General features: G+C 44.4%; 2 protein-coding genes across 10 annotated transcripts in view; one reads left to right on the forward strand and one right to left on the reverse strand.

Moving 5' to 3' along the window:
• DUSP16 (dual specificity phosphatase 16) overlaps positions 1-18,955 on the forward strand; it is a 66,479-nt gene extending 47,524 nt beyond the window's left edge. For all 9 annotated transcript variants that reach the window (XM_051635968.1, XM_051636020.1, XM_051635986.1 and 6 more), the window contains 4 exons: positions 2,463-2,626; positions 10,195-10,354; positions 11,052-11,175; positions 14,694-18,955. In XM_051635968.1, coding sequence (XP_051491928.1) covers positions 2,463-2,626; positions 10,195-10,354; positions 11,052-11,175; positions 14,694-15,870 — 1,625 coding nt within the window. In that variant the 3' untranslated portion in view covers positions 15,871-18,955. The remainder of the gene's footprint in view (positions 1-2,462; positions 2,627-10,194; positions 10,355-11,051; positions 11,176-14,693) is intronic.
• A 3,562-nt stretch (positions 18,956-22,517) lies between these two features.
• Positions 22,518-27,597, reverse strand: part of BORCS5 (BLOC-1 related complex subunit 5) — a 73,239-nt gene continuing 68,159 nt past the window's right edge. The window contains exon 4 of the mRNA XM_051644190.1: positions 22,518-26,579. Coding sequence (XP_051500150.1) covers positions 26,349-26,579 — 231 coding nt within the window. The 3' untranslated portion in view covers positions 22,518-26,348. The remainder of the gene's footprint in view (positions 26,580-27,597) is intronic.

The raw sequence follows: 27,597 nt of genomic DNA on the forward strand, positions 1-27,597 counted from the left end.
TGCTACTGGTACTAGTATGAAGTTAAAATATATTGGAAGGAAGGGGGGGCTTACGTGTATAGGTAATATAATATCAGATTTACCTGATTTGAGAGTTTTGTGGTTGTAATTCATGTTGTAAAGATAATAAAGCAACATGTTATTAGGAAAGCATGAATAGAAAGAAGAAATGTGACTTGGAAAGGATGGATGTCCCACAGCAAGTGCTGAAGCATCTAATCTTGAATCACTTCAAGTGTGCTTTGACAGAGCCCTAGGATAAAAAAAATAATAATTAAAAAAAATTGCTCCTGACACTTAGATGACCAAGCACAGGTTCCACCTCCCAAAATCTCATCTTAGAGTCTTGCTTAATTTCTTGTTGCAGTGTTCATACAGAAATGAGACCAATCCATAGGTAGTTGGGAAAAAAAATATATATATATCTTTTTTTTTCCTAAACATTGCACATGTAGTCTTTTACAGGGAAAGCACAGATGTCAAATCTTTTCTGTTGGACTGTTCTGTAAGGAAGAAGAGTCACTTCTCTATTTCCAGCTGTGTCAGAGAGAGGCTTCAGAGAGCAGCCAATCAGCTTCCCAAGAGAGAAAGAATGAGCAAATTAAAAAAGATATTTTTTGCTTCTTCCTCAGCCTCTCAAGGAACTGCCAGGCACCATATCTTGCATTACATTTAATCTGAGGGGCATCTAATGCCTAAAAATTCAGTAATTGCTACCTGTAACAGACGGAAAACTGTACCTAAGAGAATTTAACAAGTCAGAAAGCGAGTTGTTCCGCAAACTCCTTCTGTCATTTGATCGATAGATGGAACAAGCAGCAGCTGTTCCTCTGAAAGGGTGGTTGTAAAGCAAGGAGGAGGAAACTCATCTACTAGGAACAGAAAAGGTCAGAGCCAAAAATTTAGTGCATCCCTAGCCTATATCCCCCAGTTCAGGGGTATGGCTCTGTGATGGGCACTACCTCGGCAACATCCCTCGCCCATCCCATCCCACACAGTCCAACCTCAACCACATGTTCTCATCATAGTTGTCTAAAATCACTTATTTAACTAAACAGACAAGAGATTTTTTTATTATTATTTTTAAGTCATGAGACTGAACAGGAATCTCTATTCATTAGGCTTCTGTTCTGAAATCTGCTTGCTGGCTTTTTTGCTTATCAGAGAAATCAGGCTGTTACACACATGGCTGCTACCCTGCTTCTTCTACATCTGCTAAAGATACAGATTCTAAAAGCCAAAGAACAGGCATATAATTCAGGCCATGGTAATGCAAGCCTTGACAAAACAGTACATTATCTTATTCCCGAATAATTTAAATTTATGTCTTCAAACTGTAATAATAGTGAACATAGCATTTGGCAGATTTAGCACGTTAATACTTCACTTCCTTGCTGATAAAAAGATGCCTTGTTCTGAACTCATTATAATTACGCTTCCTTCACTTAGAATTCCACTTCTCTCTGTATTTTACATTGAAGAAATAGCTGGGGAATTGCACAGGGGTTTGTGCCTTTCACCCTCACTGCTTTGCTGTTAAATGGTGAAAACAGTCAAGAAAAAACAGAGTTAAGCAGCTGCCTCTGGTTTTCCTTCAGGCTAGTTTGCAGAGATGGAGCTTGAGCAGAGCTTGGGATTTAGTTAGGCTTGGAAAAAGCTAGTTAGCTTTTGTGAGAACATGTTTAGTTCAAGTATTGAGTTAGTTGATGGTGGTTTCTTTGGTTTTGTTTTCTAAATGTTTTGGAGCCATAATATGGGCAGGACCTAATAACTGGTGAAGAACCAGGTAGCAGTAAAGGGAGTACAGAGGCTTGCAGTGATTTGCTAGGGGAGTCTGTGGCTGGGTGAAGTCCCCCCTCTGCCTTGTCTCCCCCACTTGAGATGGAGAAGCCTTGGCTTGGTGTGCTTTTGAAAGATGAAATTTTTTCCAGTGTGTTGGATGAAATGTGTTAATTATGGAGCAGTATAGAAAATAATCACGTAGAATTTTAAAAGCAAATGTTAATGGCCGCATATTGATGCTTTTACCAAACTGAATAAGCATTACTTTTTCTTAGTGAAGTCTAATTATAGACCTACTACAGGAGATGTTTAGAAAACAGCTTGTTGGGGCAGAGAGGAAAAGGTATGTGTGCATTTGGTGTGTTGGGTGTTGTGGCTGTTTTTTAAAACCTCATTTTTGGACTGGGAAGAAGCATCAAAACCTTCTGAGGAGTGGAGAGAGAGAAATAAATGTTCCAGGCAGAGTGGGAATATGCAGCCAGGCCTTGCCTGCTGATGGATGGTTCCACAGTCATGGTACCTCAAAACCAGGCATATGTACAGTTCTTCTGTTAAGGTTTTCCTGCTGCCCCTTAATGGCTCCCCATCTCCTGCACCAAATGCTGGTTTCCAAGAACTGGTAGGGGCACTGGTGCCTCCAGCACTGCATGTAAATTAAATACATACTGTTCCTCTCACAGGTGGATTTGCTGAGTTCTCCAGCTCTTTCCCTGGTCTCTGTGAAGGAAAATCCACGCTCGTCCCTACTTGCATTTCTCAGCCCTGCCTACCTGTCTCCAACATTGGCCCCACCAGAATCCTGCCTCATCTCTATCTTGGCTGTCAACGGGATGTTCTCAACAAGGTGAGCATTCTGAGTGCCATGTCATTTGCTTGGATGAGTATATGATTTCCATGTGGTGTTGTCCATGCTTCTATCATATTGCATCATTACAGCTATAAAACACCTAAATTCAATACAGATAATAGCTGTCTCTGTGCATAAGCCATGGAAAGCTATGTGAGAGCTAATGAGATACAGACCATGTAATTAATCCATGTGTCATGTAATATGACACTTGGTCTCCTCTCTCCTTCATCTCACAAATTATATAGCACCTTCCTCAGTAACCTATCAACTTGCCCTATCAAATCTGCCATTACAGCAGGTGAGGTAGTTTCCTGTGTAGAGCTCTGACTGGTTTGTTTTGGCAAGTCTTCGGTGTTAATATATTAATGGTTACAGAGTGGAACAAAGAAAGATTGCTGGGTTTTAGTATTTCCTTCAAGTGCTGGAAAAAATAGTACTTAAATACCCTGTGCTGCAAAATGAAGGACTATGGGAAACCAATCTTTGTACACCTAATAACATGCTCAGACCTGGACAATCAGTGGGGTCATTTAAAATGATCTTTTATGGTAGCACTTCACTAAAAAACTTTTACTCTTTCTAGATACATGTGCATTTCATAATTTTTGTTACTACAAAACAGGCCAGGACATTCTGGTAGACCTAAAATAGAATTGTCATAAAATCACACAATGGTTTGGGTTGGAAGGGACCTTAAAGATCATCTAGTTCCAACCCCCCTGCACAGGCAGGGACACCTCCCACTAGACCAGGTTGCTCAGAACCCCATCCAACCTGGCCTTGAACACTTCCAGGAAAGGGGCATCCACAGCTTCCCTGGGCAACCTGTGCCAGTGTCTCACCACCCTCACGGTGAAGAATTTCTTCCTAATACATAATGTAAATGTCCCCTCTTTCAGGTTGAAACCATTACCTCTCATCCATCACTACATACCTTTGTAAAAAGTCCCTCTCCAGCTTTCCTGTAGCCCCTTCAGGTACTGGAAGGCTACCTTGGAGCCTTCTCTTCTCCAGGCTGAACAACCCCAACTCTCTCAGCCTGTCTCCATAAGAGAGGTGCTCCAGCCCCCTCATCATATTCGTGGACCTCCTCTGGACTTTCTCCAAGAGCTCCATGTCCTTCCTGTGTTGAGGGCTCCAGAACTAGACACAGTACCCTGGAGTGGAGTAGAGGGGGAGAAACAGTTCAGCAAAGTCATCAGATGTAGCACTTGCAGGACTATCAGATATCTAAAAGAACTTGTCTCAAACTGTTGCAAGTCTATATCCTTATGTATATCCACAGATGTTTGCCTCCACGGGGAGGCCAACTCCCAGTGCTTACAGTCTGCACCTCGGGTTCCTTCACAAGGGAATTTTTACTACTTCTGCTGCACGTGCCCTCTTGCCTCCCATATTACCTGACAGTCCTAGTCACTAGCTGAGTCTCCAACAGCTTTCATATGCTGGCATTAATACATGAGGGGAGGAGGGGATGAGTGCTTCACCCTAGCATATTGCCTTAATTATGTGCATGGTTTTTACCCATGTGTAAAGCTTAAGGCAGGAAATATCCTAATAATCCTGTAATTGGATTGATTCATATACTTCAAAAATTATAATAATTTTCACTAGTTTCTTCTACTTTCACTCCCATCCCAGTCTGGCCATTAACAGGCTATTTTGTTTTTAGTTTTTCACAATTGTTTTAAGGGAATCACTGACACATAAGCAATCATGTAGAAAGTAACTGTGCTTTAAGAGAGCACACAGATAAATCTTTTGTGTGAAGGATAGTGAGCAGTCCTTGTATTTAACTTGTCCTTTTAAATCTTCCATGTCTTTACTGCCAGGTAGCAAGTCAGCAATTCAAACTTGGTTCACTTAGGATGGATGTCAAAGCAGGCTATTACTTTTTCTACCACAAAAGTAATTTGTGGTCCCCAGACAAAAGACAGCAGGAACTAAGTAATTAGAAAAAAAAAAAATAAAAAAAAAAATGCTTGAAATGATAGAGTATTAAAAAGACACCTTTATGGTGTTTGTTTCAGTGTGTGAATGGCAAGTGCTGTCCTAACTCACAGTGGGGGTTAGGGTTCTCCTCCAGGGCCAGGGATGTGCTACTAGGTTGGGGATGTGACTGGAACTCCAGTGCTGTGGCTCCTAGATGGTGAATAATTCCAGAGGGATGAAAGAGGCTGTTCCCTTTCCTTCTTTCCTTGCAGTAAATTCATGCCTATGACTAGCTGTTGGGCACAAGCACAGTGTGTGAGCCTCACCAGGAAAGGAATTCAAGGGGTGGCAGCAATCAGGAATTTCTTCATAGGACCAGAGGAGGCTAAACCCTCAACTGGTGTTGGTGAGCCCAAAGTGTGGCAGAACCAGCTACAGGAAGAGGTTAGACCTGGTCCTGGCTCTCTTGCCTATTCATCTCCAATCTTGGTATTATTTTGGTGTGTGTCCATCAGACATCTGCAGCTGTAGATGCTTTAGAATTAATGTAGGACCCTCAGGAGTTTGTCAGATTTGTACTTCCTCAGATATTCCAGGGAGTTAAAATTAAGGATCACTGTCTCCCATTTTTTCTGGAGAACCACAAAACCCACATACAATCCACAGAAAGTTTAGGAAGGTATCATGGCTTGGTGTTAGCCTTGGCAGTCTTTTGGAAGTTCTTCCATAGAAGACTGAAGTATTTCTTAGGTTTCTTACCCATTGAAGGACAAAAACATCTTACGATTTCAGATGTTTGTTGTACCTTGTGTCCTCTTACTTTGAAGGAATAGCAGGCAATGCTTTATTCTGAGCTTGTTTGCTGCTCTTGGCTTCTTGGTAGCTTATCTTACCTCCTCGGTTTCAGTGGTTGCCCATGGAGAATCTGACATGGCTTCAGTATTGGTACCTTTATTGACCTAAAGAAGCTGTGGGAACAAATTGTGATTTCTGCTTCTTAGAATCCACTTGACCTTTTCCCAGCAACCAGTAACTGCCAGTTTCCTGGGTTTAATCTGTTCCTTGACTCAACACAAAGTTGGTGGTAGCTGGAGATTGGCTCGCTTAAAATGCAATGGGCAGATCTCTGCTGCTCTCCTTTCCACACAATGTGCTTTTGGGGAAGCCTGGATCCTGTGCAGGGATATCAGGAAGAGCAAGGAGGATGACTCTTACTACACTGCATGTCCAGAAATATCAATACATACTAGGAAAGCTGGGAATGAACTTTCAAAAGGGGGGAGGGTAAGGAACAAAGCCCGGGGCTAAGTAGCAAAGTTCTGTCTCTGTTACAGCAGTCCAGGAGCTGGTAAGTGGTTACATTTGCATGTTCTGGTTTAATGGCCTTGCTGCTTTCTTGGTTACTGGCAACAAGAAATCAACCTTCTCTTAAGACTAGAATAGTTTGGGCTTTTTTATTTGAGTTCAGATTTAAAAAAAAAACCACAATATGTTTCTGCAAAATTCTAGCAAGATTCTGAAAACGAGAAGATGGAGTTGTAGATGGTGACCTTATGTTTGCCTTCAAAGGCTACCTGTGAGTTCACATTATTCCTCTCACTGGCCAGACATACTGATTTTTCTAAAATTTAAATGTCTCAAAAATATCTGCAAGAAGTACTCTTCATCTGCACTGCAGTTCAATCTAACAGTTTGAAGCCATGAATTTTCAGCATGTTTTATCAAGATGAGCTCATCTTTTCAGGATCTTTATAAGCTTATCTCTGAGTGCACAGGAAGGGAAATACTTGTCTTGTTGCAGGACAATCTGTATTCATGACCTTTTAAGAATACTGATGCTCTTTGCCACTGATACCTCTGCTGATAACACTCTGTTTATGAGAGACAGGCAAACACTGATCTTGGTGAAGGACACAAACCAAGCATTCATGATTACTTCTGAAAAGTCTTAGGAGATTCTTTGTGGTTTTACTTCATGTGTATTTTTCTAAGCGCTTCATTCTGAAAATGTTCATAGTTATTTATTTTTTCCAGGGTTGAAATAATAACAAGTTCTAACAGAAAAGTTCATTTCACTTTTGGGGTCTCAGTGCAAGACCAGAATTGGTGGTTACCTCTGTGTGATATGTTGGTGGCATTGCAAGAGAGGGCTTACTTTTACAGATCTTTGCTCTTTGTGAAAGACAGACAAACTAATTCTAACCTCAATTCCTGCAGTGACAGTGTCCTCTCTGGAAGGTAGCATAACAGAAAAAAAATCAGTGTTGTGGTTATGGGCCTGAAGGAGCCCCTTACTTCCATCTCATGGTCTGTACCAGCATTTACACTGTAAAACTTTCTGCTTTGCTTCTTGCATAACTATTCTCTTTCTTCTCTTCCAGACCTGGATTGTATTTCCTGGAACAAAATAACATTTTAGGGTGCCATTAATTTTCAGATTAAACAAGTCATAAAATGTAAATAAGCTGACAAAAGAGCATTTACCTTCTATTCACAGAGTTGTTAGTATTAGGATTTCTGGATCTTCCTCCCATCATAATTCACTTCTTCCTCTTGGGTGCTGTACAATGAAGGCTCTGTTGTGGTTATGATATTGGAGCATGTTGCACAGGGAATGATTGATACTTTAGAACAGAAGGAAGCATAACTCTTTTCTTTAGCCTTAGTCTCAAAGACAAGCACTGACACATTTTTTGGGTGTTTTTTTGGCTCGGAGATTTCGGGCTTGGCGTCTGCGGCCTTCTCGTTCCCATTTGAATAATCAATTCCACATCAAAGACCTTGCATAACTGTGGAATTGTGATAGTTGGACTGTGCAGCCCACCAGCACTTATGTTTTAGAAGAAATAATAAGCTTTTCCATTCTCCTAAATTCATCAGCTATATGCTGAACAAACGTGCTTTGTGGCAGCTCATTTGTTAGTGGTACCTTCTACACGGCACCATTCATGACCTTGCACGTGCTTTTGTACCTGCTGCTCCAGTTGTTCCTCACTCACCTTCAAGCAGAGACAGCAGGGGGTGAAAGCTGGTTTGGGGGCAGTATTTCAATGTAGTCATCTAAAATCCTAGAAGGATCCTAGAAGGGAAAAGGTGTGTAGCCCAGCACAGCAAGGCAGAGATGATGGGGATCAGGGGTCCCCTTTGCACACCTAAGATACCACAGGTCTAGCAATAGCTAGTCCTCTCTGCCAAGATTCCCATTCCCAAGACCTTCCCTCTCTGGATAATTTCACATATTCCCCTACTTCCTTGCAGCACTCCTGCTTTTGAACTATTGGGTCTATTTGATGTAAGAGCTAAATACAGTAAAAGAAGGTGTGATGAAGTGGGCCATGAGAGGCATGGAGGGCTGAAGAGAGCTTGCTGGTTGAGCTGGGGAGATGTGAAGGAAGGGAGAGCAGGATCTCAGTGACATACTGCAATTTGCTGTCATTGATGAGAAGCTGAGCTCTACTGGGAGCATGACCTAGGAAACTAGCAGAGACTAGTAAGAAGCAGCAAGGCTGAGAATTTACTTTGACACCTTCAGACCCTTTTAAAATCCGTTACCATTGCTGAAATTGTATTTCTGATTATTTGCTTTGCAAGTAATTGGGCATCTACTGTTCCTCTTGATAGGTATGTTTATGACATAATGTATGTTCATTAGTTTCAAGTGCCCACACGTTCAGGCACCTCAGCACGTGAGGGACTTTGGATGAAAGTTTGGAGGAGCTGCTCATTTTGCTCCAGACAACAAAATTAAGTTTGCTAGCAGAGATTCGTGTGAATTCCTTCTGTAAAATGCATCCCATGGCATTTGTATATACTTCCTTCTGTAAATGACTGAGGTAGATCCCTTGTCCCCTGCAGTCCTTTGTTCTCACTGAACATTTAATTTAGGCACGTGTATAGATGTGTCTGTATTTATCCCTCCTACATACACACTGTAACATACATGTGTACTAAATACCTGACATTATTTAAAGTGCTGTGATTTTAACAAGACAGAGTTCTGGCTCTTCAGCTAACCAGCCATATCCCTGTTTCTCCTCACCAAAACTTGCTTGCAGCAAAAAATACCCCTGGGGAAGAAGTGTCCATTTGGCTTTGTGACTTTATTGTCATCCAGGTAGACCTGCAGTTGAAATCTGCAGTGGAAGAATTTGTTCTTGCTACTGCTCCCATGGATGGACATAACTTTTCTTCTTTGTGTAATTGTTATAAAAGCAAAGGGATTAAAATCAGATTTTCTTTTTGCCTTTTTTTTAATGTTTCAGTTTAGTTTCAGATATGAGTTTCCATAGAAAGCTGGCCAAAAGCTTCCCAGTGTTTGTATTCACTGTAACTACTGTCCAAGTGTAGCACTGCATGTCACTTACTGCCAGATCATACCTGAACCAGAAAAGTTGTTTGGTCAGTGTTTCTTCAACCTGCTTAATTGCTTTTCTGTGGCAAGATGCTTATTTTCAGGAGACCGGATGGTTTTGGTGGAGCCATCTCTAGTTCTCTAATACTTGTTTCACATGTTTTGGCACTAAGGTACCTACTTCTAACAGTTCTAAATGCAAAGAGTATGGCAAGGTGAAGAAAAGATTGCAAATTTCTATTTGCAATCATGAAAATGGACTTAGTAAAAAAAGCCCAGCTGCTGACTCTTACCCTTTGAACCTCATTGCTTGTTACTGTGGTAATCTCCAAGATGCAAGAGGACTAAAGACTACAAATGGAAATATGAGCAACTCAGTCATAAACCACAAAGCAGAACTCCAAAAAACCTGCAAACAGTGCCATGTGAAAATGGTCTAATTCAAGGTGTTCAGCTCTTACTCAGCTCTTTCTCTCAAAGTAGTGACCAAGTTTTGCACATTGTCTTAGAAGCAGGGAAGTCCCAGATATTTTAAGAGGTGACTGCAGGAGATCAGTTTCATTTAGTATTTCTCATTGGTATCTGTGATGGGGCAAGCTCAGTCTTAGGTCTGTGATCCAGAAAACATACATTTGGGTCAGCAAACTTCATGTTTGGATATGTTGTCAGCTCACATGGTGAGACTGGTGAAAATTTAAACCAAAGTACCAAAAAAATTCATGCTCTTTGAAGTGATGCTTCCTAGTAGCAGATAATGGGGTCAAGTGGCACCAGGGGAGGTTCAGATTGGACATTAGGAAAAATTTCTTCACAGAAAGAGCAGTGAGGCATTGAAACAGGCTGCCCAGGGAGGAGGCACCAACCCTGGAGGTGTTCAAAAAAACGGGTGGATGTGGTGTTCCAGGAGATGGTTTAGTGGTTGGGGATTGTAGGGCAGATGGTTGGACTTGATGGTCTTTTCCAACCTTGATGATTCTGTGATTCTATGGTTCTATAACGTTCTACCATTATTTCTTTGTATGGGCTTTGCAGACTCTATGTTATTTGGACCCTTTGGGTGTCTCATTAAAAGTTGTTTCAAGAATTAGAAGTTGAGAAAGGATATTTAAAAAAATAAAATAAAAAATAAAAATTTGCCCCTAATACAGCCAGAGCAATTCCAACAGGAATTCCAGTTTGGGTTTTAGCTTTATGATGTGCTTTGAGCTCCTAGTTTCTTTGTAATGTGCCAAAGGTACCGTTTGAGTTCTCCAGGCTTAATCTTTCTCTCTTTTCCTAGGAGCTGATGCAGCAGAATGACATTGGCTATGTTCTAAATGCCAGCAATACCTGTCCAAAGCCAGATTTTATCCCAGAATCCCATTTCCTGAGAGTGCCTGTGAACGACAGCTTTTGTGAGAAAATTTTGCCTTGGTTGGATAAATCAGTTGATTTTATAGGTGAGAAGAAAATTTAAATTCTCTCTCTAAAAATAGTTTCTGGATTCCTTTGTGTGTTTGCCATGCTCTCTTGGCTGGAGAAGACCTGAATGCTTTCTGGGTGGTATGAAAATGTCCTGAGGACCTCCAGATGATCACCATCACTTCGTGAGCACAGAAGCAAACTAATGTAAGGAGCTTCTGCCACTGCATGTTCCAGCACTTGAGGGACAAAGATACTTTTTCAGAAGACAACTCTGCTCTCCGGCAACCTGGTAGATGCCTGATCCATGCCTGCAGAGAGCAAATTAGAAAACTGGACATACAGGTCCTGTCTTCAGCTTTGAGCCCCGAGCTAGCCAAATTCCAACTGGCCAAACTGTTGCAGCATGAATGCTTGCTTTTTACTTGCATATAGAATAAGAAACAATCACCTTTCCCAGACATCTAAATAGGCTTGTTTATGTGCACATGAAAACACAGGGTGCTGTAAGTGCAGTATGTTTCCTGGGGGCAGTCACATGCTTTTTCTCTCCTCCATGCCATCCACTGCTAGAGAAATGAAACGATTTTTGTTTCAAGCTTCCACGAGGTTTTACAATGAGCAGTTGATTTGGAAGCTGTGAGCACTTTGATAGGACATTGCTTTCCTTTGCAAACTTTTCGTCGTGGTATAATGCTGCTGAGTGTGACACTTGCCAATTTCTTTGCTATGCAGAAAAAGCAAAAGCATCAAATGGCCACGTGTTAGTGCACTGTTTAGCTGGAATATCTCGCTCTGCCACAATCGCTATTGCATATATCATGAAGAGAATGGATATGTCCTTAGATGAAGCTTACAGGTAAGGAGAACATTTCCCTTCCTATTCATTCTCAAGCCTGCTGACTTGTTTTTAAGCTGAAGAAGAAAAGGTTTTATGACTAAGGGTAGAAGCAGACATGTTATTTTATCTGGTAGTTCACTGGCCTCCGCACACTCGTCGTTTTAAATGCAGGCTTCCTCCCTCAAGCAATTCATGGTGGTGTGGAGACATCACCAACTAGCATCCATTCCCCACCTGCAAAGTGCTGATGCTGGACTTTGCTGCAATTAGGCAAATACATGGAATTTGAACTGCTTATTAAATGTGTGTGTATGTACACACGTGCACACACACAGCTATAGGATGCATGTAGCAATATCCTGTAAGTCAGAATGGAATGGTTAGGGTTTAAGAAAGAGAACTGGGAATATTTATAATCAAGCTTATGACAAATCCTAGGCTGGAGCTGTTGGCTACAGTTGGTTTGTGGTAATGCTCTCAAAGAACTGCCTGCAGGTGAAATGTCTAGGAATTCAGAAAGCTGCTGAAAGTCAACCAGAAACTCTGGGAGAAAGTATTTTCAAGTACCAGCTCTTTGTGGCATTGAGGAATTTTCATGGCGACTCCCTTCCCTCTTCCCCTTTTTAACCTTTCAAATCCCGTTTTTTCTACAGTTGGATTGTGAACACTTCAGTGCATCCCGGGTGGCTTGGTTGCAGTTTACCATGACTTCTGTATTTCATTTCACAACCCGCTTTGTTGTGCTGTGCAGAAAAAAAAGAGATGTTTTCCCTTTTGATGGGCTTTCTGTGTTAGCTGGTGCAGCTGGCACATCCCCGTCACGGGTGCAGGGCCACAGCCATCCGAACAACCACCCTGCAGCAGCTGGAGAGGAGCACCTTTCAAATCACTGCTCTGCTTGCTGCTACTGTCCCTAAAACACTGATGAAGACAAAGATGAACATCTGGTATTCCCATGTAGGGTGTGATTTCCACGGGACATTTTAAGTTGATGAACATAATGACATATGCAGTGAAATAAGTGCACGTAAGGAGGTGAAGTACAACCACGTCCCGTTGCCTTTAGAAACATTCCATGGTTTCTCACTAGAGCCTGCTGGCAGTTGGGTGTTGTGCAGTCATTTCAACATATATGGTGAAACAGGTTTGGTAGGTGAGAGTTATTTGGGTATTGATAGTAGGGATGAATTAGTGGATGTGGATGGACACTGTGCAAGGTAAAAGCATAAATCACTAAAAAAATCTCAGGCTGTAGTGGTGTGAAGGTTGGAGCTGTAGAGCACTAAACACTTCTGAAATGCACATTCTTCAGGGGGCTTCTGATGTGCTGCCCGTAAATTCCTCTGTGAAATTCTAGGTTGTTTCTTAACCAGAACTGTCAACTGAGTGTGAACAATTTATCTTCCCAGGCTTTTTTTTCTTCGCACTGTTTAATACTGAAAAACCACTCTGAAATTTAGATTGTACTTTGCTGTATTTCCTTGGATACAGCTTAGTGAGAACAGTCTGCAGCACATTTCACTCGTTGGTTTAGGATCTCTTGTTGGCAGAACTTGAAAGAAAAATATTTTTCTCTGAGTTAATGAAAGTCATCAGGCAAAATGTTTGTCTGACTATTACAAAAATAGAAAGGTGACACTGTTACTTGAAGTGAAAGATCTGAGGAAATAAACATTTTTTTAATATTTTCTTTTCGTATAATGGACGATGCAAGGGAAGCAAACATCAACATTAGACGTTACGCACATTTTCCAATTGGAAAAAAGGGTGTGCATTTTGAATTTTAAAACTTTGCAAAGACTTAAAACTTTTCAGTTTTTAAAAGCCAGGTTTTAAATTTAGAGCTGCCCAGTATATTGGGGTAAGGCAAGGAAAAAGTGGAAGGGAGAGGCACAGAAGAGAGAACGTAGGCCAGAAATGGCAGTGTTGGCCAGAAGGATCTTGCTTTAAATAACAAAGACAGTAACAAGTACAAGTAGCTTTGACTGGAAAAGAATGAAGGAAGCTTGTATGAATTCTTATGATCAAATTGCTTACACTGGAGTAAAAGACCCCAAATTCAGTGCTAGGAGATCAACCTTACGAATATCTTCTGAGGAGACACAGTTGTCTCCATTTGCCAGTGCTGACACTTTGTGATGGAAGTTCCCACTACCATTTTGTGCAATCTGAGCCTCCAGGTCACCACGTCAGCTCAACTATTCCTACTATTGTTTGTTGTTTGGCAATTTAAAATGAAAAATGTAAGTTTTGTTTGATATTTTTCATGTGCTTGCTTGCATTTGTGCTAGTGGATACCCACATACACAAGTGCACCTTCAAATGTTTTCACGCTGTTCTTAATCATTGCACACGCACCTTCTCTACAGATCCCCAGAGAGATTTTCTTTTTAATAATATTTAATTTTCCCAGTGACACATCACGTGTGTGTTTGTACTAGATTTAGCTTTTCAAGTTTTCTTCCCTTGTTAATTCCCTTTGTCATCTGGTACCTTCATAGTTCCAGAAATGCTTTCAGTTTTACAGCCTGTAAAAAGCAGAGAGTACTTACTTAGCTTAGGTTACAAATCACACAGGTAGGAATATGTTTTTGCATTTAACTTTGAAGTATATGGCAGGACCTGTAATACTTAAAGACTTCTATACATTTAGAGTCCTGGTTCGGGAAAACATGTTAAGTGTGTATTTGCACCTCGTCCATACTCAGCTGAGTGGGTAAGTGCAAGCTTAGCTTGGCAACTCTATGCAAGTGAGGCTGCTTCCTCCAGGACCTGAGGACAGGTTCACTCTTCCAGCTGGTAATAGTGTTGCCCTTTTCTGCTGAACACCTACAGAGCTGGAGAGAATGTTTTTGTTTTAATGCTGCCTTTGCACCTCTCTGGTTTTCTTTTTGATTATCATGTCATCGGTCAGTACCAGTGTGTGGTAGAAATCACTGGCATTTACTGCATATGGTCAGCGTGTATCGGAGCTCTTTGTCTTGCTGACAAAGATAAACAGAGCAGGAAGCACTCCCTGCAGTAACAGCAGCATGAGAGAGGTGAAAGGATCATGAGATTTCATCCCTTCAAATGGTGGGGAAGGTGGGTCTGCTTGCTGGCACGCAGGGTAGGCCCAGGTCTCTTGGCTAGAGCTCTGGTGCTGTTCATGCAGAACTTGAGGGGGCTCTTAATTCTGGTTAGAAACTGAGGCAGCAGAGATTCCACTGGTGAAGTAAAGTAAGGAAAATTATTCCCTCAAACCATGTAGTGGCCATCATAAAGAAGTGAATGCTTTCTTTCCCCTTTTTTAGCCACCTTTGAGTAAGCTACAGAGAGAACTGAGAGCGTCCAACATGATCTTGCTTTTAAAAAAAGCAGCCTTTTTTTTTTTTTTTCCCCATCTGTGTTTCCTGTGCTTGACTGAACCTCAGCCTGGGCATCCTGACAAGCTAAGTCTGGGCTGTTAACATTCACAACAAACACTCCAGGGTTATCTCGGGTCGGAGCAGCAGGTCCTTCAGTTCATTCTTGTTTTGTTTGTCTTTTCTTTCCAGATTTGTGAAAGAAAAAAGGCCGACCATTTCTCCCAACTTCAACTTTCTGGGCCAGCTTTTGGACTTTGAGAAGAAGATCAAGAACCAGAGCGGGCAGCCTGGACATATCAGTAAGCTGAAACTCCTGCATTTGGAAAAAAGCAGCGAGCACGTGCTGGTCGCGGAAGGCGGGCAGAGCAGCCTCTCCACGAACCAGCTCTGCCTCACCGCTGCCTCCGAGCTGGCGGAACAGCCGATGGACTGCGGCAGCGCGCCTCGGGGGCACCTGTCCCCTCTGGAGGATGGCCCACTGGTGCAGGGCATCAACGGGCTGCACGTCTCCCTAGACAAGGTGGAGGACAGCAACCGGCTGAAGCGCTCCTTTTCCTTGGACATCAAATCCGTGCCCTACTCGGCAAGTAGCACCTGCGTGACTGCAGCGGTGCAGGGCTTCGCCTCCTCGGAAGACACCCTGGAATACTACAGACACGCGGCGGCTTTGGAGGGCAGCAGCAAGTTGTGTCAGTTCTCCCCCGTCCAGGAGGTCTCGGAGCAGAGCCCAGAAAGCAGCCCTGACAAAGAGGAAGCCAACCCTGCCGAGGCGCCCCGGAACACCTGGCAGCTGGATGGCCAGAGCAAGCGGCAGCACCTGGGGAGAGCCAGCGGCAGTGCACCCGCCCAGGGCTCGCTCCTCTCCCCGCTCCACCGCAGCGGCAGCGTGGAGGACAACTACCGGACCAGCTTCTTGTTTGGCCTCTCCACTAGCCAGCAGCACCTGGCCAAGTCCGCCGCCGCCGGGCTGGGCCTGAAAGGCTGGCACTCGGACATCTTGGCCCCGCAGACGTCGGCCACCTCCCTGACCAACAGCTGGTATTTCGCCGCCGAGTCCTCGCGTTTCTACTCGGCCTCGACCATCTACGGGAGCAGCGCGGGCTGCCCGGGCTGCAGCTGCAGCCAGCTGCCCGCCGGCTGTGAGCAGGCCTGCGCCGTGCGCCGGAGGGCCAAGCCGGCCGACCGCGGGGACTCCCGGCGCAGCTGGCACGAGGAGAGCTCCTTTGAAAAGCAGTTCAAGCGCAGGAGCTGCCAGATGGAGTTTGGGGAGAGCATCATGTCGGACAACAGATCCAGAGAGGAGCTGGGGAAAGTAGGCAGTCAGTCCAGCTTTTCGGGCAGCATGGAAATCATTGAAGTGTCTTGAGGGGCAGCAGGCTGGGGTGACTGTACGGGAAGCGCTTCCCCCTCCGGGCTGCTCCCCCAGCATTGGAGAGGTCCCTGTAAATCTGAAAAGAACAAACTTTGTGTAGAAAGGTGGCGGGGGGAGGGAAGAGATGGGAGGCTTCACCTGTGAACACAGTGACTAGATTTAATACGGCAAAGAAACGACAAGTGAGCATCTGCCTGAGGAAACCCAAGTGTTGTCACTGGGTACACTTTTTCTCCTCCCCTTTCCCAGAGAAGGGCAGAACATTGCAAAGCTCTTTCCCTGACAGAGGAAGAAATTATATGCAATGGATTGCACATCCTTTCAGTGGTTTTTTTTTAAAAGGAAGCTCTCTTGGTATCAAACCCTTTCTCTAGTTCCACTGAAACATGTTCCTGCTCATCATCAGAGCTAGTTTTGTTCTCCCCTCCTCAAGCCCCACATCTTCACCAGTGCACCTTAGCCCTGACACTGAGCCAACCTCCGGAGGGAGACCTTTTTCCCGTAAGAAAGGAGACCGGGAAGTGATTCCAAAGGATGTAGGGACTGGTTACAGCAAGGCTGGTCTGAACACACAGTTCAGACACATGTAAATACTGGTGTACCTATTGTTCTCATGGATAGGATTGAGGTGATTCGCTAGAGAGCTGCTTCAGAGAAAAAAACAACAAAACAAAAACACCAACAAAACAAACAATAAACCCAGTACCTCAAAAACATAAATTAGGGCTTTATGGCTGCCAGATGCTGGTAGTCAGTTCATAAGCAATGTGAACAAGCAATGACTAGCCACATTTGATTTTAATTTTATTTTTTTTTAAAGCTGTCTACGCACAAGTGTTTCAGTTGGCTCAGCAGCAGTTCTTAAAAAAAGATGACTGAACCATACATGTGAGTCTTTCACCCAGTCTTTTGAAACATAAGCAGTATTTGTATCTTTGGTATAAAGCTGGCTTCTGGGAGAGGGGTAGCTGTTTTAGTTTCTGAGCTGTAATGGAGTCATGAATACTTAGGGTTATGTGCAAGAGAAGTGGCTGGTACAACACGCCATCCTTTTCTTGCCCATTGACAATTCAATAGATGGCTCTTGAAGACTTTTTGGTTTTTGGGGTTTTTTTTAAACTACAAAGGGGTTGGGATGGGCTTTTGTCCTTAACTGGGCAGTACCATTAAGGAACTGCTCTTCATCTGTGGTTCCAGTGATGTGTGGGGTGGGGGCAGTTCAGGTGCTTGAGGTTTTTTCTCCATCCCAACATCCTCACCCAAACTGTAGGGACTCAAAGGTAGAAGCTTCTCGTGGTTTGCTGACCTCATCTGAGAAAAAAAAAGGTGTCTCCAAGGAAAACAGAAGTGGACCTCCAGTGTTCCATCTTACAGCCTGGTGTGAAAGAAAGGGGGTTTGTGATGACAGCTTTGCTGGGAAGCCTTGCTCACCTCCTGCACTTGCAGCTCCAAAGGACCCTGATCCTGGCCCACGTTCTCTGTCCCAGCGCAGGGCCTTGGTTTCCTAGCATAGCAGTGCATGATTTGGCTGCAGACACTTGCTGCTGGCTGGTACTGCGTCCTTACCTTCACCACCCCAGGGAACATGCCAGCTCCAGGCGGTATCACTTCCCTGCTGCCTGTTTCATGGGCAATCAGGTGCAGCCCTTCTCATGTTGGGTTTGACAGTGAAGCAGCTGCTGCTCCCTCCAGCTCACCTTGCAGGCTGTGCCTCAGCTGCCACTTTGCAAGTTGGTTTACATGCTCATGTTGCTGCTAAAGGGTTGCAGTCAGCAAGGGCACCAGAGGCAAAGCGTGCAGCTTCACCCTTCCTGCTCTGATGGGCATGTACACATGTTCTCTTGGTCTTCCCCAAGACCCCCTCAGACCAGGCAGATCAGGGGGAGAAACTATATTATTTTGTTCCATTTCAGTGGAGGCAGCTGAAAATTGTGAATCACATCTAACAAATACCCCTGGCCAACAGCTTTAAAAAAAAAAAAAAAAGTATCAGCAGCAAACTGAAGCCCTAATTCAAGTCAGCAGCTTGGGTTGTTTTGATTTTGTTTTGTTTTTGTTTTTTTTTTTAACTGTAAGTTTAACTAGTGTGTGACTCAAATCTCAGGTTTTACTATATTGAAAAGTGGAGAAGATTTTGTCATTGTTTTGTTTTGTGGCTAGGATGTGACTTTGATTTCCTACAGTAGACTGTTGAAAATAGCACTGAAAGCTACAGCGTTGATTAACTTGATTCTAAAAAGTGCAAAAGGCAGAGAGAGGCAGCACCAGGAGTAACTGAACCCAGAGGCTGTGTTTGTGCCGTGTGTAGGAGATTTTGGAAGAAGGGGTAGTCTGGGTAAGGGACAGGCTGACAGCACACAGGAAAGCATGTCAGGTCTTGGCTAGCCATTAAACATTCTGCCACTTCTGTTTGCATTATCAAGTGAAAGCAATTAGATTACAACTATTTTCAGCATATGCACACACTCTGTGTGTCTATCTATGTGAACAGTTTAGCAGTGCTCCTCTCAGCCTGATTTCAGTAAAAGCCTGTGTCTGTGACTTAAATCAGTTAATTGGGTTTAACACAAGTCAATCCCTAAAGGCAGACACAGAATCTTCTTTTGTGCTCCTTCACAGGTGTGTGTTCTCCCCTTCCTGCTATACATACAAATATGTACATTAGAGTTTTGTTGGGGTAATTGCTTTCGGAGGAACTGAAACCTAGGCTTCTGGCTCCTCATGATTTCCAATACGCCATAGTCAGTGAATCAATCAAAGCTGTAGGCTTAGTATTTTTAGGGGACAGGTTCCTGTAGGAGGAAGCCTTAACCCCATGTCCTGCACAGGGTGTTGCCTGTCTCCTATCTGAACTGTGTCCTGTACCTGAACAATGCTGGAAGTGATGTGTGGAAAGCAAAGTGGAGGATGCGAGGGGGGAAAATGTGTACATGTTCCATATGAATATAATGTTCTTTGGTGTATGGCAAGCTGTTTAAATGGTTCAGAGAGGTGTGAGTTTCTCATCTTGTTGTGTCATGAGCATTACCTGTATGTTATGATGAAATAAAATCAGAAATGGTACCTGTTTATATAGAAAGGCTGAGGAAGGAGCCTCTGTGCCTCTGGCTGCAGAGTGTGTGTTACCTGCCTGCAGTGTGACCTGTTCCCCAGCACTAGCAGGGGGCTCATTCTTATCCTACGGATCCTTCACAAATATGTGCCTGTTAATGAATGAGACATATGGGGTGGCTTGGGATCTCGCACTGCAGGCAGCAGTGGTTTTACAGCACTGGTAATGGTTTCAGCCTCTTACCTGTTCTGTTCACCCACCTCTTCTGCTCCCTTGAACAGCAGCTGTGGCACTTCTCTGCATTAACATCTTGCAGTGGCCAATACTGTGGTGAGTAAACTGTTCCCAAGGCAGTTCTGCCAGTCTTGCTGAAGGAAGTGTTTCAAATTGAGTAAGCTACCTAGGCTGACCTCCATATTTTTTCTTGTCTTCCCATACTTCTTATTTGAAGAAGAATTTAATTGTTTAAATCATAGAATGGCTTGGTTTGAAAGGGGCCTTCAAAGGGCATCTAGTCAAACCCCCTGCAGTGAGCAGGGATATCTTCAACTAGGTCAGGTTGAGGAAGCCCAGTCCAACCTGACCTTGGATGCTTCCAGAGATGGAGCATCTACAGCCTTTCTGGGCAGCCTATGCCAGCATTCCACTACCCTCATTGTAAAAATGTCTTCCTTTTATCCAGTCTAAATCTGCCCTCTTTTAGTTTAAAAGCGTTGCCTCTTGCCCTGTCACTACAAGCCTATGTGTAAAGTCTCAATGGTAAGAGCCAGTTGACTTTGATTATGCCAGACCAATCACATGTTGCATTCAAACATACTTGGTTTGACTGATTCTGCCAGTCCTGAAGCATTCAGAGCAACTTCTGATTGCTGAGGGAGGGCTGTGCCCCTCATTGCTCCTTTAGAGAACAGCTTATACAAATGTAGCGTCTATTAAAATTAAATCCAGCAGTAGAACATGGCTGCTAAGGTTTTGCCATCCTGCCTCAGACCTTATGTTTGTGTACTGGCATCTTCAAACTTAGGTCCAGTAACAGAAGCAATTTTAAAAAAGGTAATTTTAACCCATAATCCCAGAAGGGGAAGTGCAGCATCTTGGGCCTCTCTGGAAGAGACTGTCCCATCAGCCACAGTACAGGTGGCTGCTGTGTGTGGGCTTCTGCACTTGCTGCTACAAACAATATGTACCACCTCACACATGCAATGCTTGCCTCCATCACACTGTGAAACAAGACCCGTGCACAGATCTAACTCACATCAGCTTGATAGGATCACTTGACATGTCATCTTCGAAGATGCACCTGCTATAGCTTCACTCACCATACTCCAGAGTCCACTTCTGATGAGCTCTTGGATGAACTGATGGTTCCTTTCATGTCTGCTTTTTGAAGCGTGCGCTTGAGCTTTCACCACTCCTCCTCTTGTCTGCTTTGCAGGACTTGCTCTGCTCTCATTTCTCCATCTTTCCATTCTTGCCCCTTCACCTGTTGACAGCTCTGTGAAGAGAGAGCCTTAACTCCATCTCCAGTCAAAACCTGAGAGGCATCTGAAAGGTGTCTCACATGTGTCAGCAACATTTCATTTTCATTTCATTGACTGGCATTCCTGGGAAAGGGGTCCCTGAAGTCCCTACACTGTTGATGGAACCATCATCCTTCTATTCCTAGAGTGGACTGAAAACAGGGCAAACCTGCCCCCAGGATGGATGAGGTTGCCCTGTTTTTGAGGGCATGGGAGGGTGGGTAAGGGAGAGAACAAAAATGGGGCAATTACATGAGCTGCTGTTTTGACTAACTATATATATGTTCATCAGCTTGCTGCTCGTTATGCTTTGACTCGGCACAAGTTTTAAATTGATTTCTATGAGAAAGTGGTGGTTTCAGACACCCAGAACAGCCTGGCAGTTCTCCTGGGAACAGCACTAGAGTTCTAATAAGGCTTTTGCTGCCCCTTTTAAAATCTGAAATTACTGAGGTTCAGGCAGACTTGCCAACCCAGACATTTTATTTAGATCATCATACCCTGACTAAACATCTAGCTAACCTGTATTTGTTCTTTGAGTTTTGGAGATCAAAGCAGAGTTATTCTAGTACTTTTAGACATTATAGCAGTATAATGCAATACCACTATTATACACACAAAACCACAATTGGGAAATCAGGTAGAAGAACAGTATTCATAATACATCAACTTAGCCTGGCAAGTTGAACCGTGTCTACATTTGAACCATGTCTACAGAGAACTTTTAGGCCCTCTGGACCAAATGGTTGCTCTGATGCAAACTGAAGTGTTTCTGCTGTGAAGCCTTCAGCCAATTCTGCACTTGGAGAATAAAAATGAGACACCAGTATAAACAGAAGAGGAAAGGAAGCTATTTCTACAGCAGGCTCCTGCCACCTCCTGTGGCAGGAAGGGCACACAGGGGTCATAAGGTGCTTTGCAGATGAGAGAGCTGTTAATGCCTGTCCACCATCAACTCCCCCAAAGTGGGGCAGGAAAGCCTTTCTGCTAGGGTACAGCTGTAAAAGCTGCACTGGGACATTCTCTCAAATCCAGCTCTGTATCAAGTTCATGTACCCAACTCAGAGTCACATGTGACAAAATCTACAGCCATCCTAATTTATTTCTGGTTATGTTACTGTCTTGCAGTTGGGCATTGCATTTCATTACCTTTACAGCTTCCCTGTAACATCAGTGCTGACTCTCCATCTGTTAAAATATAAAGTTTTTAAAAAGACAGAAAGGGTTCTTTTAGGCAGCTGACGTTAAGAATTGTCCTTTGAATGCCTCTCCCACGTGTCTGTAACCGTGTAGTTGGGCTGAGCACAGCCACCACCACCTCAGACCTGCCCTGGATGTGCAGAACACTGAGTGAGCTGTTCTTTTTTCTCCACCCTGAAAGCCAGTCTGCCCAAGGATGCCCAACTCTAGTGCCTGCTGCAATCTGGCAAAGAACTAATATACAGCACCTGTCAAGACATGGTTTCTTTTTGACAGGCAGGTAAGTGTGGGAGGTGGTAGGGGGGGAAGAAATGAGAAATACTTTGCTGCTCACATTAAGTCTTCCTGCTGAATCTTAGGAAAGCTGTTGGGTGCCCTAAAAACAGGCAGAGTGTCTCACACCATGAGTCCTTTGCACAGGGATGCTAGAGTCTCACACAAATGTCTGAGTCCACCAATCCCAAATCCTCTCCTTTATCTCTTAAGAGGCCAACAGCACAGAAAAAGTAGGCACCCAACTGAACTACAGTCCCACCCCACTGCTGGCAAGTCACAAGCATGGCTGTACACATCATTTATCTAAAAGGGACATCAGCACCAAGCAGAACTGGGACAGCATCCAAACTCCCCAACATGCATTTTCATTCTGGGACACACATTTCCTTACAGTCCCAAGGCAGAGGCAGCCACAGGTCAGCTGAAACGGGCTGTGTCCACAGCACAAAGGTGGGATCTTGTGTACAAAGCAACACAGCTAAGATACAACCTCCCACACTCAAGTGTGTGTAGTGTCCACAGACAGCACAGCAAGCTGTGGTGCACCGCACATGTAGGGTGAGAAAGGCAATCAGAGAAACAACACACCTGGAAAAGAGGGATACCAAATGTTTTAATGCTGGAGCTGTGGGACATGTAGCACTTAGGCAGCTGAAAGGACATGAAGTCTGCAAACAGGATAACAACCTATAAACCAAGGAGTGCTCAGCCATAAGGCTGGTAACCAAAATACACACGGGCAGCTTGGGAACAGGAGGGATGTTACAGTAATAGCTTGGGAAACCCTGGGCACACAGTCTGACAGAGGGGATGCTGGCTCATGCCATGAGTGAGCTTGAAAAAACATCTATTTCTAACACTGTGTAAAAGCTTAAAGGAGGGCAAAATGCATTTTAAATATTTAAATATATTTAAATATATTTAATTCAAAATACATATTTTTTTAAAAAAAACAACACAACTATTTTCCATCCCATTCACTGGATCTTCACAGAAATTGCCCTGCAGGTAGGTTGGCACTTTAGCACCCTGTCAATGCATTAAATTAAAAAAAAAACAACAAACAACAGAAAAACAAAGCAAACCTCTTCTGCACATGTAGCACACTGACCAGTGTAGGCTGGAACAAGCAGCAGCAGCAGCACAAACCAGGGGTCACAACAGCAGAGTCAGGAGAAAACCCAGAGCACCTCAGGCCAGCAGGGAGCTACAGACCCAGAGGGCCAACCTGTTCTCCAGCTTTTCAGAAAACCACTTAGCAAGAAGCTCAGCCTGCACTCCAGACCACACACCACCTCTGAAAGCAGAAAGGACAGAAATGTTTGTTTTCAGTGGAGGATGCCAAATTATTCTCTGCTCGTAGCACTAACTTTGTGGTAGAAATAACAGCTAGTACCCTTGTGAGAGATACCTGAGGCCTTCTCCAATAGCATTTGACTTGGAAAAGGAAATTTGTGAGCAGAAAGGTAATTCCAGTCACATCTAAAATATTCTGCCAAACAGTGGGAGAGGGAGCAAAGCAACAGTCTCACCTTGAGTACGACCTGCATCTGAGATGAAGCAGAGTACAGAGAAAAGTGAATTACGAGCAGCGAAGCAACAAACTGTAGCTCAAGATGTGGCAGGAAATGTCTTCCCCTCAGTGAGAGGTCCAAAGACTTACAGTTAATGAAGCCAATGACAATTACAGTTTAATTACAGACAATGACAGTTTAAATAAAACTGTAAACCATCATTTGAGAACCACCAGTTAGAGGGTGCACACTATCTTACAGTACCCATACAGGAGACTATCACCCGTGCAAAGAAGGTGATGACTTGTGTGCATTGGAGGAGGTTGGTCTTCACATTTCAGCTCCGATTTCCTTCTAGTTAACCTTTTTCACAATTTACCCGTGCTGCTCACAAAGCTCTAGCTGGGCGACCCAGCAGCACATCCACAAGCTTAAAGGCCAGCATTCCTAGGAACAAGCATTTTCTCCCATTATCAGCCCAATGCCTAGATGTTTTACAGCAAATAAGGAAGGAACTGACTTTCAGCCCTGGCTCCTGCAGCTTTCAGATAGGAATACTATTCACTTGCCTTCATTAGCACCACAAGGAGCAATGCTTTGATCTGACACTTGATAGCATGAGGCCAAATGTCTAGAAGCTTTACAGGAGAGAGCATCTGCAGCCTAGCCCCTGCCTCAAGATCCAGCGTCAGGATCTTCACACCAGTATAGGCTTCCAGCATGCCAGGGCGTGGGATATCCATGATCCTGTCTGGCAGATGGCTGAATGTCGCACATTCTAAACTTCCAGACAGCATCATCTGGATGAGGAGGGCAAAAACTCCTGCCACTGCTATTTAAAGCTGCTGGATATTCTGGTGTGTCTGATGGTGGGAGGCAGAGACGTATCCAGTGATGGACAACGAGGATCCTCACAGGCATGGCTATGGGAAGTGGCTTTTCATGGCTTGTTGAGTCTCATGTAGCTTTTAACAAACCAAGTGTAAAATACTGCAAGGATGGCAGCCTGATGTTACATCCCACATAGCACACACCTACGTATATAGAACCACTTAGCAGCTCTGGGGTGGAAACAGCAGACAACCAGGCCCACCCTGCTGCTGCTACTAGAAAATCTGCCGAGTTCCTTGCTGTCTCTCAAGCAGTCAATTGCTCTTCCCAGGACACCATTCCAGGGGCTTAATTTCTATGGGACCCTGATTTCAGTGGACCAATCACCACTATGGTTCAGACACACATCTAAGTTAGCTGCAGTTTGCATCACAAAACTGACTCTAGGCCACATGGCCTTTGGGAGTGCAGCAAGAGAACGGCCTGTTGCTTCCTGCCACCAGGCAGAAATCGATACCATCAAAAATCTACCAGGTTTTCACTCCCTAACGCTTAGAGACCATATTTTGCTGATCAAGTACTAAGAGGTATTGAAGTTGCCTTTAGCCTTGTCCTGTACTGGAAGATGGGTTAACTGACTCTCCCAAAGACACCTGTCCTCACCACTGGAACTGCACTCCTGGTGTACAACAGCCCTTGGGGTACCTGGGCACACTTCAGCCTCCCTGCCAGCAACAGCATCCTGGGACCACGCCCTTTCTGCTGCAGACAAGAGCTGCCACACAATGGTGATGCAGGCTGTTAAACCTTACTTCTAGATTCTTACATATTTTTGCAGCAGCAATGTAGAATATCCTCCTTTTTTACACAGGGAGAAACCAAAGCTCGGAGAGGTGCTGCAAATAATCTGCAGCCAGCAGACCAGTGTCAGACTTGGCAATCGACCCATCTCCCATGGGGCAGCACAGCACCTAACCAGTATGGACACCCTAACTGCCTTCAAGCAGGGCCCTCTGCCTGGGAGAAGGCAAGAACATCTGGTTGCCTTTGGAACAGTTCACTGAGCGTGGTCTCAAAGGGCTGAGTAGTTTCAGTCGTAAAACACCACGCTCAGGCAAGCTCTTAGCATGATGGCAGCTCAGCCAAGGAGAAGACCTAAAGGACTTCTCATACTTCCCCCCTCCAACTCCATATGTTTGAAGGTAAAGAAACAACTCCATCCATCTGGTAGGAATAGACAGCACCAAGGTAACTGGAGTGTCACAATAAAAATAAGACACCGTGTGTCCAACTTTGGGATGCAAAGTGAGCAGGTCTGTGCCAGAGCCTGTCAGAATCACTGTACAAGGTGAGGGACACCAAACGCCACCAGCTGGAGCATGGGGACATTGCCAGGGCAAGGGGGAGAGGAATGCTAAGACTTGCTTAACATTAACAGACATACATATCTGGAATAGTTATTCCTTTACAGCCTCATAAATTAGTGAGCCCATAAAAACAGAAGCCTCAAGGAGGACATGCCAAAACCCTGCCATGCAAACCATGTTAATTATGATAATAAGCAGATTTTAATAAGCCAGTTCCTGGCTCCCACACTTTTCACCTATAAAACACACGCATTATTTCCAAGGCCAGGGGATCTCAGAAATACCTGTCAGGCATACGATCATCTAAATCCAAATGGCACAAAAACCACGTCAGAGGGCTAGTCACACCCTGTATCCCTTTGAATTTTTCTAGTAAAAAAAATAAATAAATCAGATGACAGAAAACTCCTCCTTTGTAAACCCCCATCTAGTCACAGCAACAGAACAAATGCCTCGGCACAGGCAGTGGCAGAGGACACAGGAGGGCAAGAGGAGGGAGATGAAAGAAGGGTAAATCATCCTTTGCAGACGACGGGACCAGGGAGCCCCTGGATTCCTGGCTGTGCAGTCCTGGCAGCTGACACTGCTCTTCCTCCAATGCCCTGGCAGAGAGTCAGGCAGCGCTGCTGTCTGCTTCAAACATCTGCCAGCCCATCCCGCTGGAAGTGCTGGAGCCTGGAAGGTGAGAAGAAGGGGGAGCCTGCTGGATCAGCTACGACTTCAGCTCCCGGTCGGGTTTCATGCTGAAGGGCTCCAGCCTCTCGCCCTCGGGCAGCATGTTGTTCAGCCGCTCCATCAGCGGGACCGTCTGGTCGATGCCCATCTGGATGCGGCGGAGGATGGCAGACATCTCGTTGACCTTCTGGATCTGCTCTGCATACTTGGCATACTTCTTCTGGCGCTCCTGCATGAAGCTGTAAAGAGTTTCCACTGAGAGGTCCATCTGTTTGAAAACAACAAACAGAGCGAGGAGCATTAGGCCAACTGTTACCACGGGCCTTTCAGCATGTTGTCTTTCCTAAAAGAAACTGAGAAGCATGTTAGACGCCCCACTGGAGCTACCAGCCAGGCAGAAAGGAGCTCCTCTGTTGGGGCATGACAAGTTTGTCATGAAACAGAACGATTCATAGCTGTATACCGGGGAGGACATATGACCATCTCAGTTCTACACCCAAACGCTAAGTATTTGATGAGAAAATTCTTTATTTACAGGGTTGAAAGCCAACAGGCACTGCCAGGGATTTCCCAATAAACTACACACATACCCTCCAAGTTAACCAAAACCAGGGAACTCATGGCCTCCACCTCCACCTTCAGTATATTTTCAGTGGAGATGGTTCATCTGCAAGCATTAAGCTCTAGAATAACTGCCAGTGCAATTTCATCCTTTTAGCAAGGTTACTCTGTGACTAAGCCACTGCTGTTATTACCATCGTAGTCTGCAAAACTCCTGCCTTGGGAGAGAACCACAATGGATTGCTAGTGTCCCTAATTTCCCCGAATCCTAAAAATAAATGTGTTACGAGTGACCCCAGGAGAGACATTAAGTAAATCAGCCATGAGATTAAACACAGTAAGTATCCAAACACGGCTCTAGCGTGATGACAATGACAGGAACTGCAGTGCTATTCCTGCCACTGAGTGACAAAGGTGGCCTTTATAATTCACAGCCCAACTTTCTCTTCAGCCAGACTTGTAAACTCCGGGCAGGATTCAGGCAATAGCTGTTAGTAGCATACGCACAAGAGCCAAGTCAGATGGTTCAAGGTGTTCTACACATTGTAAGATGCACCATATATTCAGAGAGCTTGGGAACAGATCTTCTCCAAGCCCTCAAGTGCACACCTGAAACTGGGTTGCTTCAGCTTCCTGTGCTGGACAACCTCAGTCACTCTGGCACCCTGGCTTTTCAAACTGGTGTAGCTGAGCAGTGGGCACACATCCTGTAAGCACACTATGTC

The sequence above is a fragment of the Apus apus genome, chromosome 1, assembly GCF_020740795.1.
Source record: "Apus apus isolate bApuApu2 chromosome 1, bApuApu2.pri.cur, whole genome shotgun sequence".
NCBI classification, from domain to species: domain Eukaryota; kingdom Metazoa; phylum Chordata; class Aves; order Apodiformes; family Apodidae; genus Apus; species Apus apus.